Source organism: Camarhynchus parvulus, chromosome 8 (assembly GCF_901933205.1).
Source record: "Camarhynchus parvulus chromosome 8, STF_HiC, whole genome shotgun sequence".
Lineage (NCBI taxonomy): Eukaryota > Metazoa > Chordata > Aves > Passeriformes > Thraupidae > Camarhynchus > Camarhynchus parvulus.
This window is the reverse complement of record NC_044578.1, coordinates 28,364,474-28,381,766: the sequence shown is the minus strand read 5'-3', so window position 1 is coordinate 28,381,766 and position 17,293 is coordinate 28,364,474. Positions and strand designations below refer to the sequence as shown.

At 49.0% G+C, this 17,293-nt stretch overlaps 1 protein-coding gene across 2 annotated transcripts in view; it reads right to left on the bottom strand.

Annotated features, from left to right (window-relative positions):
• PBX1 (PBX homeobox 1) overlaps positions 1–10,777 on the bottom strand; it is a 130,956-nt gene extending 120,179 nt beyond the window's left edge. For both annotated transcript variants that reach the window (XM_030953457.1, XM_030953458.1), the window contains exons 1-2: positions 10,340–10,777; positions 7,760–7,833 (exon numbers count right to left, since the gene is read on the bottom strand). In XM_030953457.1, the coding sequence (XP_030809317.1) occupies positions 7,760–7,833; positions 10,340–10,530 (265 nt within the window). In that variant the 5' untranslated portion in view covers positions 10,531–10,777. The remainder of the gene's footprint in view (positions 1–7,759; positions 7,834–10,339) is intronic.
• Positions 10,778–17,293: the final 6,516 nt, after the last annotated feature.

The window sequence follows — 17,293 nt, the reverse complement described above, 5'->3', positions numbered from 1 at the left end:
GTAAGGCTTCTCCTATAAATAAAAGGCTGGGAAGGGAGGGGACAGTGACAATGTACGGCTCCCTCAAGGTGTCACAGGGGATTTCTATTATCCATGCTGGCTCCCCAAAACACAGAGCATCACCAGCAGCACTCTGCTCCTCGGCAGACACGGCTTTCCTGGCAGCCAAACCCTCCACTGGGCTGCCCATTCCCTGGCTGCCTTGCCTTTCCCACCAGGAAAAGGAGCCAGGAGAAGTGGCTTTCTGTTCCAGCTCAAAAAAAAAAAATATATATATATGCACACATACAGGGGCAGAGCTCACAAACGCAAGGCCAAGAGATATTATTATTCCTTTTTTTTTTTACTTGACACAGTTGCAAATCAATAATTCCAGGCCAAGCGATTCCCAGCACTGGGAGAAAGCATCACCTGAGTCCCTCCTCAGCCTGGCCTGACAACACACACTAATGTATTCAGTCCACAGCCTCCTCAGGCCACAGCTTTCTGTAATTTATCCCTACAGCACCCGCCACCCTGGATTAAGTCGCCGGGGGATGCAGCACCTCCGAGGCAGTTTTGAGCAAAAGCCGCCGACCACCCAGCCCACAACACCATCAGTTTTGGTTTCCAAGGGAGTTCCCAGCAGATGCTCCCCAAAGGCAATGTGGATTTCACAGAAAACCCCCAATACTGATGCCATGGGGGCACAGTGGGGAGGTGTTCACAAACACCTTCTCCCACCACGGGGAACACTCGCCAGACCGGGACCCGATGGATGCTCAGGGAAAGCAAAGGATGCAGATTGAGGTTGGTTTATTAGATTAAGGACAGCCCCATGCAAATAGGGCCATATTGATCTGGTCTGCAAACACCTGGCTGGGAATACGAGCAGCCCCTGAGTATACAGAAGCTGCTGGAGATTATTAACCAGATCCATTGCTGTAAATCACATTACCTCCTTCCAAACCCTGACCCAGCACGGAGTCCCCCTGTGCTAGGCGCTGTACAGGGCACATCCCTGCAGCACAAGGGAGCATCACTTCTCCCTGCACAGCACCCAAACGCCTGAAGACTCAGTCCAAAAGTGTGGGCATCCTGCTCTGGGTGCCACAGAGCCAGTTTTGTGCAGCCCACCTTCCCCACAGCAACTCCCAAAGCAAAACATGTTACCAGAGAAACTCACTGCCATAGGAATGCAAAGCAGGAAGGAAAAAAAATTTACAAATAATAAAAAAGGTGGAAATAGATAACATCACATCTTCTGGGGAAAACTCAGCCCCTGTTCCTATTGGGCTCCTCTTATTTTGCATCAACTGCAAACCACCCCTGTAGTGCACAGGGCAGACAAGACAGGCACTCCTGTCTCCCAAAGCACCCTAACTCCAAGCACAAGAAGGAAAAAAAGGTAGCAGTAAAATGCTTCTCAGCAGATTTCCAAGAGATCACGAAACCCTCTGCAGAGCTTCATTAGCAGAGAAGGCAGCAGTTCCAGGATTAAAGGAGGAACTGGGGAATAAGGTGCTGAACCAAAGGCAGATGAGGAATCCTGTCTTCCTCCCTTCTCCCTGCCAAAATCCACAGCTCTGATTCAGCAGAAGCACCAGCAGCAGCACAGCCTACTATATCTCACTGCAAACAAACCTATTTATGTTTAAACCACCACCCTACTCCCCTCAAGGATTGCTGCATGCAGTAATTTCCTTGTGACGGGGAAGAAAAAAAAAAACAAACCATGATGAAATTGTCTCAGAGTTTCTCTGTGTTTTGTTTACAACCGCTGCCCTCAAACCCAGGGCCGGCACGAGTCCTGCTAACAAGAATAAATTTCACATTTGAGAGCATTTAGAAAAGCTCTGCTTGCAGACACTCAGCGCTCCAAGGAGGAAATCCCTCTGCAGGTCTCAAACAAGGGAACTTGAACCACTTTTCCCAGGAGAAATTTAGGCCTGAAAGATCTTCTGAGTTTCTCATTTGGAGCTACAAGGCCCAATAACAGGATCTCTTTCCCCGGACTCACCCACAAACTGACTGCAGCCAGGATCATGCAGAGGCAAGGGGAGATGGACTGGAGAGAGACCCATGGTAGCAGGGAAAACACTCAACATTCAGGGAACACAATGCTCTGCTTAGCTGCTGTTTATGCCCACATCTGGTTAATACAGGTATTTTTCCAGCATGCATTAATAGTGAACGCAGATTTGTTCTCCTCTGTGCCTTGTTCAGTGCTGTCAGCAGGAATTACCCAAAGAGTGGGCTGCTCTCAGGAACCCTCTTTCCCTGGACCCAAAGCCATCCAAAACCTGGGAGGCCAGTGCAAGCAAAGGCTTGGAAGTTTGGAGCATGGGGATCAAGAGCTGCAAGACTGTCACATCCACCTCCCAGGAGAAAACAGACAGGGCTGGGAGCAACAGGACACAGCAGACCCTCCAAGAGCACCTTCCTGCCCTGCTGCAATCACAACAAAGTTTGCTGAGCATCAGGCACCCATAACAAAACAAATTGCTTGAAATAAAAAGCAAACAGGTTTGCTCCCTTACACCCCAAATCATGGGGAGCCCCTCAGGAGCAGGAATGTTATGCCAGAGCCAGCCCTGTTTTCTCTGCTTTGATGGCAGGGCTGAGGGAGAGGAGGTGGGAAGAAGAGCCCACTGGCAGCCCTGTTCTTCCCACCTCCTCCCCTGGAGGATTGCAGGAGGCCAATTTTGATTAAACTAATTAAGCCTGCTCCATTCAAAGAGCTCCTACCACATGCTACCAGGGGAGAAAAAGAAAATATGAAATTAAAAGTAAAAAAGAGAAGCCTGCCCTCAAGCACGCTCCTCCAAAGGCACCCATCCCCAGCAGATCCCTGATGGACACCACCATACTGGAAGATAAAAGCCCAGAAAACTGACTTGTTTTAGGGACAGGTCCAGCCCTGAAGACCCTGCTCCTTCCAGCTGCCAGGACCTACTGGGACATGTCCCACCTCCCATCAGGATGAATGGTTTCCAGTCCCAGAGGTAGCCACTCCTCCACCAAGACAAGGTCTATCAAACCATCCCTATCTTCCAGTCCCTTGCACACTCCCTCCCCTCCTTTCCCTTGAAGACATCAGGTTTCTGGAAGCAATTTAATTGTGAGTTATAGCAAGGCTTCCTCAGGCAGTGTGGATGGAGCTGGAGGCCCCGCTCTCCCAAAATGTTTCACCTCCCCCCAGGGCAGCCACACCAGGGACCCTGCAGGCTCTGCCTGGCACTGAGAGAGAAACATCACTGTTGCCTTCAAAGCCTTTCAACTGGAAGGGAAAAAAAAAAATCAGTAATAACAAATATCAAAGCAAAGGCTTCCTCCCCTTTGAAGGGCAGGAGGGAGAGCAGCCGGGCGAGGGCTGGACCTGCCCAGAGCTGAGCAGGGACCCAGATCCTGCAGGGCTGGAGGACTGAGCACTTTCCTGATGAGCTTTCTTTCCAAGCAGCAGAATGATGCCTTAGGTGCAAGAATTGCATTGAAATTCAAATCGGGGTTTTGAACTCTCTCCTGCGCCTTGGGAAACCTCCTCAGTGGAAAGGCAGGATAAGGAGGAGGGCAGGATTTGATACCCTGGGGAAGGGCTGGGGGGAAGGAAAGCAAGCTGCCCCATCCTGCTGGGAGGAATGCTCCAGCCAAGGGGCTCTAGGCTTGCCAGTGCACCCCTGTTAAAGCTCTGCCCCACACCCCAAAAACCCCAGCACTGCACACACCCCATCTGCCCCTCTTCTCCCCATGCTGCTCGTGGTGGGGTTTTACTTGGGGCGTGGGGAAAAGAGGGGAGGGAGGGAGAAAAAGAAACCCCATATCATAATTGCTATATTAAAGAGAAATAGCAGGCAAGAATAATAAGAGAGGTGTCAGAAGTGAAATACAGTAACAGACATTAAAAAAAAAAAAAAAAGACTACAGTTCTGCGATGGGGGTGTTAATTGAACACAGAGCTGGAGAGAACAAAGGGGTGTTAAGGAAGAGAAGAAGGGGAAAAATCCTACCTCCTCCAAAGATCTGATTTGAGTTAAGTTTGCTGAAGATAATGCACAGGGAAAGGTAGCTAAGAGGCACCTTATATAGCTATTATGTTCTAAAATTAAAAAAAAAAAAAAAGACAACAAACCCATTATTCAAAAACAACTGCATGGCTAATCAGTGCTGTCTATAAACATTCCACTTTGTAAATCCCCCCCCATTGGTGCTAGGTACATTTTCCTTTTAATCCCAAATTCCTTCGACACAGGAGGGAGAGGAGGCTAAGAAAATAAAAACTGTGGGATTTCAAATGCAAAGTCAGGGTCTTCTTAACAAGTAGAATTTGCCCGATGCCCTCACCTCCCCCAAATGAGCGGAGAAAGTGAAACGATGGGAAAAGCTCTTAAGGAGGAGGAATCAGATTAAATGGTCATATATCCTGTGCTCAGCCTCTCCCCACCGGTCCCTGCCGAAGGAGATGGGAGTTGGGAAAGGCTCACAGCTGAAATAGATGCTGCTGCATTTTGACAGCAGATATTTTCCAGTTTGCCATCCAAGGACCCCACGTCTGCGTACGCCTTGCCTGATTCTTCTGCTTAGCTATTCTGCTCATGCAGAGAACAGCTTAAAAAAAAAACATACCAAGAGAGAGGGGAAAAAAACAAGAGGGAAAAAAAATAAACAGCCGTAAAGACAGAGACCCTACCCCTGCCTTCAAACTTTTTATAAATCAGGAATGCAATTTCCGATTTCAATCCCTATTGATGGAGGAATCAATTGTATTTAGGACAACAATGCCTCCCATTTCCATAATTATTATTCCAAAAAGCCAGCCAGCCAGCCATTTGAAGGCAGTCCTGCCCCTTCCCTCGCAACAAAGCGACCAACAGCAAGTGAAAACACACCAAATGAACGCCGACAACTTCAATGTATATTTAGCAGCAATTTTTTTCCTTCCCCTACATACTCCTGCCTGGATCAGACCTCTCAACTTTTATTACTTTTAAACAGATATCACCCCAAAGGTCTGCAGACAAAAAAAAAAAGCTCAGGGGGTTGCATTTTATCATTATAATTTTTAGAAGCAATAATAAATACTTTAAAAAACCAGAAGAGCCCAAATGCAAAAGGCGACTCTTTGGCCAGTAGAGATGACCTATTTTTGTGAGAACTTTATGGACACTTTGGGTTTGCTCAAGACAAGGTTAACACTATGAAATAGTAGCCATAATGTTGCGAGAGATGGTGGTAAAGTCTCTGTAAGGCTCTGGAGTCACTTAAATCAGGCAGCGGGGTAACCGAACGCACATTTCTGCACATCATAACGCCGGGGGGAAGATGTACGCACGCACTTTCAAACACCCACCAGTGACCACAAACAATCACCAGGATTTCAAACGCCACACATGCAAAAATCTGGGAAGCTAAATGGAAAGTGGGAAGCGAGAAGTTGGCTCAACTTTCACGCCGCTGCCCGCAAGGAAGGGGTAAGCAAACAGACGCAGGCGGTACCCTCGGCCCCAGAAAAAACAAGGCAAACTTCCTCCTAGCATTGGGCCCACAAAGCAATGATTAAAAAAAAATAATAAAAATAAACCGAAACCATCTGGCTGTTTGCTTTCTTATGAAGTGTGACTTTTGGGGACGCAGATAGGGGGGAGAGAGGAGGAGGTCTTTGAATTTGCAAAGTGAAAGAATTCACCGCAAACATATCCAAGGGTAGATAAACAACACTCCAAAAGCCATCTCGAGTCAACCTCTTTGGAGACCTCCACAGCACAGCCCCGTAAGGCAAGTAATCCAGGCACAACACCAACAAACAGCATTTATAAAAATGTAAAACAGCCCCAGTTCACACCTGAATATCCTTATTTCCAGCAGCCTGCTTCGCCCTATACCATCTCTTTCCATTTTCCTTCGCAGACAGGAATTATCACACCCTGGCACTGTGGCTATGCACAGCTCCTCATCCCTCTCCAGCTCACTGCTACCTCACAGCATCCCTGAGCTCACCTGGCTTTCCCCACCAAGTTTGGTCCCAGCAGATTCCTTGTTCCCTAACTTTGCCACTGCGCTGATAGCGAAGCTGAGCTGGGATTAAACAGTTACTCTGCCAAAAAGTGTCCCTGCGCAGGCAACATATGGAGCATCAAATACAGCATCAAACACACTTAGGGAAGAGACAGGCAAAGGTTCCTTGGCTCACGCAAAATTAAAGCAGAAAGAGAGAAGAGGGAAAGGAACTCGGTGGCTCCCTTTTTTTGCGGAGGCGCGCGGGGGAACGCTGTAAAATCCTGAACCTTTCTCTCTACGTAGACTCTCTCACATTACAGCATAAGAAGAGTTTGGAGGTCCCCATACCAAACCCACTGCTGGTTCTTATGGGAAGTCTGTAGGGAAGGACTCCTCGGGAAGGTCAGAGGCGGCCCCGCAGCCGGGAGGACTCGGGAGAGCCGAATGCCATCGGTAGGTGCTTTGTCTGGGCTACACGCTGCACAAACAACGCTTAACAAAGGGCCCTCTTAGTCATTTTATATATATTGCAGGAGTCAAGTAATTGTATTTTCAATCAGCTGCTCATGCTGGGAGGTTTTAGATATATATATATTTAAGAACAGCGAAAAAAAAAAATAAGACCCAGTTCAGGTTTCTGAAAGCTGCTCCCCTTTTATGTGTAACTATCAATGTATATCAACTGGGTGTGCAATCATATTTATTGTCACTTTCATTCATGTCATGCCCTTGCTTATATGGCTTAGATATGAATTATTGACTGTTTCAGTCCTTGTTGTAAAGAGGGGGGAAGGGGGGGAAAAGTCAAGTACTTTGCAGTGTGCTAAAACAAGGCAGCTACGGCGGCTTGGGAAAGCCCACAGATCAACTCTGGTCAGCTCAGAAAGCCAACAGGAGAGATTAACCACCCCCAAATTTCCATCATTCCCCCCACTTTTTTTTTTTTACATTTATATCCAAAAAAAAAAAAAAAAAAGATTCCAACAAATACATAAATAAGTGGTGCATGTTGCTAAATGTCCTTCCCTGAGCATCTGTTGTTTAAGATCACCCTTGATTGATGACTGCTATTTTTTAATTGTTGCTTTTAAAATTTAAATGCCCCCCTGGGATGTGTTATAAGTGTGTTAGTACATGGTAGGAGGTCTGGAAAGTGGGAAACAGCAGAACCAACGCTCTCATGCCATTAGCTTCTAAAGAAGCCTGAGAACACCCCACACCATAAAACAACAGTACCCTAAAGTAACTAACAATCTAATATATTGCTTTCACTAAAGGCAACTGACAACTTGCTCTTACATGAGCTAGCCTGGATGATTGGCAGACAAGAGCATTTTAACTCTTTCTTTAAAAAAAATGTAAGAAACCTTTGTGTTTACCTGAATACTAATGGTAATAAAACTGCACAGTTTCATTTTGTTGCGATTATTTCCCACGCACCCACTCTGCATTCAGATTTTTTTTGCTATTTTTTAAGCAGTGCCATGTCTTAAAGAAGAAACTAGAGCAAGACACAAATTGCAAGGGGGTTGATTTTTTTTTCCTCCCCAGAAAAAGCAATAAATAAAGAAAGGCCATACAATAGAAATTAAACCACGATATTTTCTCTTCTAGACACAAACCACATCATGCAAGTCCACTGCCAGAAGCATTAAATACCAAGGAGTTATTTCTCCCCACTTAAATAGCGCTGCATTGGGGCGGGGGGGGGACACAAACTTGGGAAATAAAATCCCCAAAGAACAAAAAGAAAAACAATACAAAACCAACAGCATTGATTTCCTACCTGTTTTTTCTTTGATTTCACACAAGACATTAAAAAGCGCCGGCTTCATCCTGTGGCAGTTTAAAGCATGTTTCCTGGAGAGAAAAGAAAAGGGGAGGGTGAGCTCAGGATGTCACCACGAGCAACAACTTTCCAAATTCACGCTGGCTGCTGAAGGGAGGGCAGGTTTGAGCCCCCAGTGCTGCAAACAGCCACCTACCCAAGGCAGGGGAGGTGAATGTCACCAGTTTAGGAATGAAAAGCGCCTTTGCCACCGAGCAGCTCCACGGCCAGCACGAGGCAGGCGATGCTCCACGGCAGAGCCAGCAGCTTTTGGGAGCCAAGCTCATATCAACTGCCTTGTTCAATACACAGCACTGGGCTCTCCCTGTCCTCCATCTCCAATATCACATCAGGCCATGTGCTTTATTTGTGAGGCAGAGGGGAAATGAACTCCTCCTTGCCCCAGTGCTGGAAACATCCCCTGCTTAGAGCTGTCAATTCAGGGAATTTCAGCGCCCAACGTGGAGCACAGGAAGACACATGGACAGAGAAGCCCATTCCTCTGCCTCCATGCTACTTACATCCAGCTTATTTGCAGGTGTTAAAATTTAATTCTTTACAATAGGGACAGTAAACACATTAAAAAATCACAGCCGGCTGCTTCTGGGAAGGGGAGGGAATGCTATTCAACGCTGCTCCTTTCGGCTGCTGTTATTCCAGAGCTGACCGTTCTCCTGTGGGTTTTGAGGAGAGACTTTGGGGAGGGGGCGCTTTAATTGGCTGGTTTTAAAACCCACCACGCGCCCGCCGAGGCAAAGAAACAGCGTGATTTTCATTTTTTCTCTTGAGCCATGGGGTGATTTAGCCAAGGGTTCAGTTGCACACAGGGCTGTTGCTATCCGGCGCCGGTTGCGGGGATTTCTGTTTACCAACCAAAATTACACGCGAAAGATGATGTGAACATCTGGCAAACATTCACACTACTTACCCCACCACCCACAACATGCTAAAAAGATTTATATATCTGATGAAGTCTCTCAAAGGTATATACCCTTGCAGAACCACAGTGCTCCCTTATCAGCACACCCAGATGGGCGCAGACATTTGGGTATACGCAAATCACGTACATACGCTGTAAGGGCCCTCTTACAAATAATGCTGGCACTTTGCATCTTACAAAAACTTAATTTAGGAAAAAAAATAACCAAAGAAGAAAACACAAACAAACAAAAAAAAAAGAGGCAGCAAAACAACCTTGCCATAGTAGAAGGGAAGGAGGAAATGCAAAGCCAAATGTTATTGATAAATACGGCGTGTTTGCCAGCTCAGAATTAAAAATAATAATAATAATTTACAAAAAAAAAAGGGCACTGTGAGGAAGCAGCTGAAATAGACCAGCAAGGCAAACCCATAAAGCCTTCTCCTAGCTCTGTTCTGCTTTGGTTTTATTGATTTGATTAACTACACTAAATTATCCAGGCAGGAACACACACGATTCCTGCAACTTTCCAAAGGAAGAGCCCCTCACTGCCCCGGGTCTGGCCGGGGAGAAAGTGAATGATTTCCTCCTCCTTCTCCTCCCAGCTACTCTGCCCCTGCAAGAACATAAGAAAATGACTAAGATCAACCCTACAACAAGCATTTTTGGTAAGCAGGAGCTCTAGAGAAGCTGTGGAGGCAGGGAGGATGGACGCTGAGGTTTGGGGTACTTTTATCCTTCTGCAAGTTCTTCAGCGAGTTTGGGGGCTGTGCGGTGCGTTTTTCCAGGAACAATGTATTCGAGCAATCCGCTTCTACTCGGGGCATAAATATCAGGAGGAAGGACAACACACCAAGCAGCTTTGCAGCCCAGAAGAAATATCAAGTGTAACCCAGGCAATTCAGGGCAACTTTTTTGTTCTAATTCCTTGATTTGAGGTGGTTTTTTTTTTTTCCCTCCCCTCCCTGAACTTTTGGTAGTGCCTTTGAAGGTGCGCATTAGGTTTGCACTCTCCGAAGCTCAGGGCAATTCAGATACCGGCTCTTATAGCCTTATTTTTTTCCTTTTTAAATACATCTGCAATTAAGGGGGGGAAAAAAGGAAAAAAGGCAGAGCTTCTATGAGCATCTTCAAGGCGCAGAAACGCGCTGAAAAAATAACACCACTACAGGGGCCTAAGAAAGAACATTAATAGCAGCCCTAGTAAGCGGGGCAGCACTTGGTGGCTCTTTCGGAGGAGCCCGGAGCGGAGCCCCAACCACGACCACCCTCCAGAGTTAAACCCCCCACCCCAAAAAAGGCTGGGAAAAGCCAGGCCCAGTTTGTGGATGGAGGCAGGGGGAGGCTGCGGGCGCGGCGACCCCTCGAAACCGCCCCGAAGTTGGGAGGTGGGAGAAAGATGGGAAATAATAAACGGGGAGGGGGGGGTATTAACCGGTCCCCTTTCTTTTCCCCGTCCTCCCTGGCCACATTTCTCCGCAGCAGGAACAGCAGCACCCCCGTCCCCCGATGCTCCCGCGGCCAGGCGCGCTCCCCCCGCCGGACAACAAAGGCCGGGCCGGGGCGCGGGGGAAACTTCCCGGCACCTGCCCCCCCGCTCCGCTCCCCGCCGCTCTCACCTGGCCTGCGCCTCGTCCAAACTCTGGTCCGTGATGGTCATGATCTGCTGTAAGATGTCTCCGATGTCCTGCTTCCTGCCTGCCTCCCCCTCCGCCCCGCCTGGTCCATCCTGCATGTGCTGGGACAGGCCCGGGTGCCCCGGCATCCCCACCCCGCTGTGCGTGTGCATCAGCCGCGGCTGGTCATCCATCGCCGGCCGCCGGCCCCGCTCCGCCGCCGCCTCCTGCCCTGGCTGCCGGGAGCGGCGCGGCTGGGCTGGCCGCCTGGCTCCTCGCTTTCTTTTCTTGCTCGCTTTCTTCTTCTTCTTTCCTCCCCCCCCTTCTTCCTCCTCCTCCTCCTCCCCAGCCTCTTCCTCTTCGCTTTTTATTTATCCTTCACGCTGGCGCCCGGCTCCGCGGCGGGGAGGAAGAGGAGGAGGAGAAAAATGAAAGGGGGGAGGAAGAAAAAAAAAAAAAAAGAGAGAAAAAAGAAAGGGGAAAAAATCCCTTTGGCTGCTGGAGGAGGAGGAGGAGGAGGAGGAGGAGGGAGGAGGGAGGGAGGGAGGGAAGGAGGAGGGAGGGAAAGGGGGGTTCCGGGGAAGGGAGGGGAAACGGCGGCGACTCCAAAAGCAGGGCAGCTCAGCCCCGCGCCGGGGAGGCAGCGGGCGGGCCGGGGGCAGGGGCTGCGCCCGGGGAGGGAGGCGGCGGCGGCGGCAGCGCTGGCCGCGGCGGGGCGGCCGCCCGCGATGGCAGCGCCGGAGCTACCGCGGCCGGAGCGCGGCGGAGCCCCCGCGCACCGGGGGAGGGCTCCAAACTTTCCCCACCCTGGGGCCGCGTTCGGGGCTGGCTGGGCCCCCCTGCGCCGGGCCTGCGCGCACCGCTCCGGCCCTCGCCGCCTGCTTTTGTTCGGCTCCGGACTCCTCAAACTGGCACGGAGGAGCCCGGGGGCGGGGGGAGGAAGGGGCAGCGGCGCCGCCCGCCCCCCCGGCCCCATTGGCGGCGGCGGCGGCGGGAGGGACGGCCCGCGGGCCGCACCGCCCCCTGCGCGCCCGCCCGTCAATCTCCGGGTTCAGAGGTGGGACGGGGCCGCGCCCCGCCCGCGCCTTAAAGCGACCGAGCCCGGCCGAGCGCGGCGCCGCAGGGGAAGGGGCGGCCCGGGCCGGGGATGCGGGGCCCCCCGCCGGCCCTCAGCCCCCGCCCGGGCCCCGGCCCGCGCTCCCCGCCCCTCCGAGCGCTGCCTCAGCCTTTCCGCCGCCCCTCGGGAGCATCGCGGCCCCCCGGCCGCTGCTCCGGCTCCTCTCTGCCCCCCACCTACCCTGAGCCATTCTGCCTCCCCTCAGCCTTCTCCATCTCCTCTCAGCCTGTCTTCCTTACCTCCCCTTAGCCAGCCATCCCACCTCCCCTGAGCCTTCCTCCCCTCCTGTCGGCCTTCCCCATCCCCTCGGCCCCCTGGTGCCCCCCAGGCAGTCTCTGTGCCTCCCCGCTGCCCCTCTGCCATCCAGCTGGCTCTGACTCCACACGCTGTCCCCAAGTCTCCCAGGAACGAGCAGGGTTCCCTAGCCACTGTGGCCCCCAGGGAGATCCTTTCATCTCAGGCACCAGCGCATCTTCATGGTGCTGTTTGTCTCTCTAAACCTTGGTCCGGATGGCCGACTGTGGTGCCTTCCAATTTAGGACTGCTTCTGTAATTCTCTCTCCCGGTGCAGAGCCTGTCCAAGCACATTACGCAGGCCAGCAGTGCCACATCTCACACTTGATGGCCCCTCAGCTGCCCAAACAGCACAGCAACAGCCAGCAGAGATCCCAAGGCCACCAAGACCACCATTCCAACCTACATGTCACAGCACTCCGGCAAGGAAGGACTTCCTCAGCCCCTTTCTTCATTCCCTAGCATCTGAGTCTATCCTGTGTATGGAAAGATCTCTGTAGGCACCAGCTGATCAGCAGGCATGGGCCTAGGACTGGGCTGGCCTGCAAATTTGCATTTAAAAATGAATAAATAAAACAGTTATCGTGATTCAAGAATGTCTTGCATGGCAAATGGCTTCATCAGATTGTCCCTTTCTCAGATCCAAGGATGCCAACTCCAGGCACCTTGTAACACAATGCAAGATGTGTCTAGTCCCAGCTCCTGACTTCACCATCAGCTGGGGAAAGACCCATCAGGTTCATTGGCGAGAAAAAAATATATAAGGCAATTGTTTTGCTTCCACTCTTCCTTTTTAATGAAACACTTTCTAGTGTTTTAAGCAAAACACGACTTTTCATTTTGAAATTTCCTTTCGAACCATTAAAATGTTTTAAAGCGGTTGAAGGCACAGTGAGATGTTTTGATTTTTGTCGCTCTGAAATGTTTCACTCAACACGTTCTTCATGTGTCTTGATTTGCCAAAAATTTTCAAAGGTTTCTGCTTTCTCGCCCAAGACATATCTGGATGTTTTTTACTTTTCTGAAAAGGGGAAAAAAATGAAAAAAAAAAAAAAGGGAGAAAAAATATTATCATCTCCATGGCTCCACAGGAAGCAGAACTGTATCCAAGAAACGAAGAGCCAAGGGACACCTCTCCAAAGGTCCAAACTTTCAGACACTTAGTCATCCCTCCACTTGCTTGCTCACATACCAAGTCTAGACGTTTGCTGTCTCAAACCCTGGCAGGGACTCTCCCACCCCCACAGGTCAGCCCAGGGTCTCTTGGGTTTGATTTTGAGCAGCTCCAAAGACAAGCAGTGCAGCAGAGCTGAGCATGCGCGGCGGGAAAGGGAGCATGATGACACTGACGTTGGGGACTGTAGGGTGCACTGGCCTGTTGACCCTCCTGACTCTTGTTTTGAAGATCCTTCTCTATTTTCTGAGTCACAGTGTGATGCCTCAGCATATCAGGCTGGAGAAAGCAGGAGCCAGGAGACCCTCCAAGCTGCTCCAAGGGAAGCATCTCGGCACAGGACCTTGGAGGATCTACGTGCCAGTGCAGAAATGGCCAGGATTCTGCCTCTGCTGTCTGCTGGAGTCTGTTAAATCCTTCCTGTCAGAGATAACTAATCCTGGGGCCTTTACAACACCTCTCCTGAAAAGCACATTTCATTCCTCTGTCTCCTCCTGCCTTCCAAGTGCATGAGATTGCAATAGGTATTACCAAAAATATTCCCCATGGGAGCCGACACTGGACTCCCTTAAAACCCAAACACCATCACCCCTCCTTCCCCAAGACACAAGTGAGCACTATGCTCTATTATCTCTACACCCACTAAATCTTTCTGAAATAAAGAATAAACATTTCCACCACACATAGTGTAAGTGTATGTGCCAAGCTGCCTCGCTTCCTCTCCTCTGTGGTTATTATAAAGTGGTTTTGTTTCAATGGCGTAGCAGATGGACAGCGTCCAAGTCTGGCGTCCCCACTCCCCCCGAGTACGTCGAGCTATCTTTGGTTTATCACAGATTCCTGCAGAAAATGTTTATGGGAGCCTCTTGTTTAAAATCTTGGCCGCGTCACAGCATAATTCCTATTATTTATTAAATGAAAATCAAGCTGTTGTTAATGCACCATTACTGTGGCAGAGTGGAGCCCTTGGAAATGAAGGCCAAACGCTCTTTCTCATTCTCCGAGCGCGAGAGAAGCATCCCACTGTCACCATCGCTCAACACTCACAAAGCCACTGGGATGAGAGGCAATTTCCTGTCCTGGGACTCCTTAAACATTTCCTTTTTGCTGAAGAGAGACTCCTTTGGTTTGCTACCCCAAACCTGACCTCCCAGAGCCATCCAGTGCACAGATCACACCTCACACCATCAGAGGTGCTCTCCCTCAGACACCGCTTTGGCCGTGCCCTTCTTTGTTCACCATGACCAAATTAATTTTTTTCTCTTCCGCAACTTTCCTCTAACAGAAAATTTTCCATGGAAAACCCAAAGCCCTTTCTGTTTCCCAGAAATAGTCCCTGTAGCACGAGTGTTCTATGTCCCTGTAACACAATGAGTGCCATATAGATGGTCCCCTTTATATTGAAGTGTGGCAGTGTTTACATTCCTCACTGGTTTCCAGAGGAAATTCTAAAATTTTCCTGGAAATGTCTTGTTGCTTTGAACCGATTGTTTATTTATCAGCTTAGTCATTAACCTTCTTCCTTGCTCCTCTGGCTTTTGATAAGACAGAAAATGTCAAAGGGACGGGAAATAGGCTCAGAATGATTTCCCCTGGCGAAGGATCCCAGTCCCCAGCAGCAAAGGGAGTTTTCTCATCAATTTGAGCAGAGACACAGCTTCACTCCAGGTGCCAGGTTAAATCAGCCTTCAGGTTTTTGCAGGGTTTGTGTGTTAGACTGTAGGTCTTCTGGAGGGATCTCAACGCCCTTTCAAAATGAGCTAAATACCACTGATCCCAGTCAGGATGGGATATATTCCCACTCATTCCATTCCCAGCCTCACCTTCAACCCGTGCGTCACACCAACTCTGCCATGGTCATGGTCTGTTCTATTAAGAAATACATATCTTCATTAATACATTGCTTATTAATAGTACCTATTCATGAAATTTTCATAAATAAACTGACCACAGGCAAAATCCTAAAACAACAAGATAGGGGAACAAATTCTATTCACCCAAAAATTTGTGGTGCGTAAATTGTTTTGTTACTTATTCAAATACAAGTAACAACATTCCTACCACCAGAAGTTTACCAAAAAGAAAAACGTCTTTTCCCAATAGCTGACATAAACATGTAAGTGCTACCAAACATATTTACATGTTTGAAATGGATGGTATAATTACAATGAGTTATAGCCAATATTCAGACTTTCCCTGGTTTAAATACTACCTTCTGATACAGCACAGCACATCCTTTAATTGTGGTCACGTGCTCCTTCTTAGAGACTGCTGCAATTTTTTCCCACAAAAACGTCTATAATTGAAAAGAAAATGGCATTGTTTAAAATAAATTGTCTACCCTCCTGGAAATAAACAGGTGACTTCCCCTACAGAATCTCCCATTTCTGGGACTTCTATATCACAGAAAGCCATCTGCAAAGTAATTTTTGATATTTTTCCAGACCCCAAACTTGAATTTCAGCAAGAAAATGCAGTTTTTCAAGACAGAAAAAAAAAAATCCTCCAAGAAGGATTTTGAAAACAAGTCAGGTAAAAGCTGTCAGTGGAAATAGCAACAAAAGCAGTCATAGAGTCCTCCAATAAAAGCAGGTCCATTCCAGACTCAACAAAAAAGGTCTTTTACCCTCTTTCAACCAGTACTGATGTTCCTCAAAGGATACAAATAGCTGTTAAATTCACTTTTATCTAGAGAGTCTCACATTTGTGCAGTGCTTAAAAAAAAGATAAAAAGCCACATTAGAGGTATGAACACATGACTGTATGCCACAGCTTGTCCATGAGCTCCCACAAGTCAAGCCTCCTAATGAGACCTCCAGACCTCTTCACCACCATCAGGATGGGCTCTCTTTTGTGGGAAGCCTGTTTTCAGATGATTTACTGAGAAGGTTTATCCCCAGACTTCTTGTACAGACAGGGACATGGAGAGACAAGAGAAATTAAGGCCCTACCCCTGGGAACCACCAGCAAGAGCCAAGGTTCTCACTCCAAGGTCTCATGGAGTTGCCTTGAGCACAGTGAAAGACATCCCTGCTGCCCCATGTGAGCTAGAGCTAACCAGAATTACTTCCTTTGCATCTCAGATGCAGACTCATGGTTTTGGGATATATTTTCCACCACACCACCATCTCCCTTCAAATGGTCTTTATGGAGTTCATCTGCAGTCAGAAGTTGGGTTTTCCTCTCCTGAATTTTCCATGGATTTCCCAGACTAAGAAATGCTGCCGTTGAAGAGGCTCAGCCACAGGTTTCTGGTATCACCTTCATAAAAGGGGGGTCTGAGGCTGTCCCCAAAGACACTTCCCACCAGCCCTGGGCTGAGGGATAGAACCAACACCTTTGGCCCGTCTGCAGCACCACAGTTTATGAGAAGTGTCCTCGCATACAAAGGTCTGCCAAGGATCCCCTTGCTGCTCCCTGAGTCAGGGTCTTACTCTCCCATGCTCCTCTCAAGCTGGCCATCAGCACAGAGAACTGAACAAAGAGGTCACACAGCTCTCCGTGGGGGTAAGCAAGCCAACAGCTCCAATTTGCTGAAATGCTTTTCCATAAACCTCCCCCCACCCCTGCTTGGCTCGTTCACAGACTCCTGCAGCCTCTCTCCTGGGGGTTGACCCCTTGTTCCTGCAGGCTTTCCTATTATCAGCTGTCCCATCCTTTTTGCACAACTGCTGTAGTTGGACCTTAGCCTTTCATTTCATTTTCATTTGGCTTCTTCCCCAAATTCCCATATTTGAGCATTTTGCTTATTATCAGTCAGGTCCCTCCTGTACTTTGCTCAGCTCCATTCTACTAATTGGTTTGAGTATGGACCCAGCATCCCCTAAAGGAGAGTCACCTCCCCTCACTCACCAGCCACACATTCCACATCCTCCCAGAGGAGGAGTAGGAGCAACACCTCCTCCAAAAGGTGCTGGTGTCCTTGGACTGAACGGGCCTGAGACAGTGATCGATATAATCACTGATATATGATTGTGTCCCATATTGGTTTTTCACAGCCCAGGAAACACGTCCCCTGGCAGGCCCAGAAGGTTGTAGGACAGATAGGCTTCAAACCAGACATCCATTTTCACTATTGCTTTTATCAACAGCTTTCCCTGTAATATCCCTGTACTGCACACCACCTTGGGAAGCACCCACTTTGGAATACCCAGCAGCCTAAAAGTAGGATGTTCACCTTAATTCCTGTGAATTGAAAATATTTGGATTCTAGCATGGTCAGACGACCCAAAGCTGCTTGCACCAGCCTTGTCAATGACCTTGTCTTTCCAGAACACAAGTCACCACTACTTCCCTGTGGCTCCCAGGTCGTAAAGAGGTGTCAAAACCACTTGCCTCTCACTTGTGACTACGCAGGCAGTGCTGCGGAGAG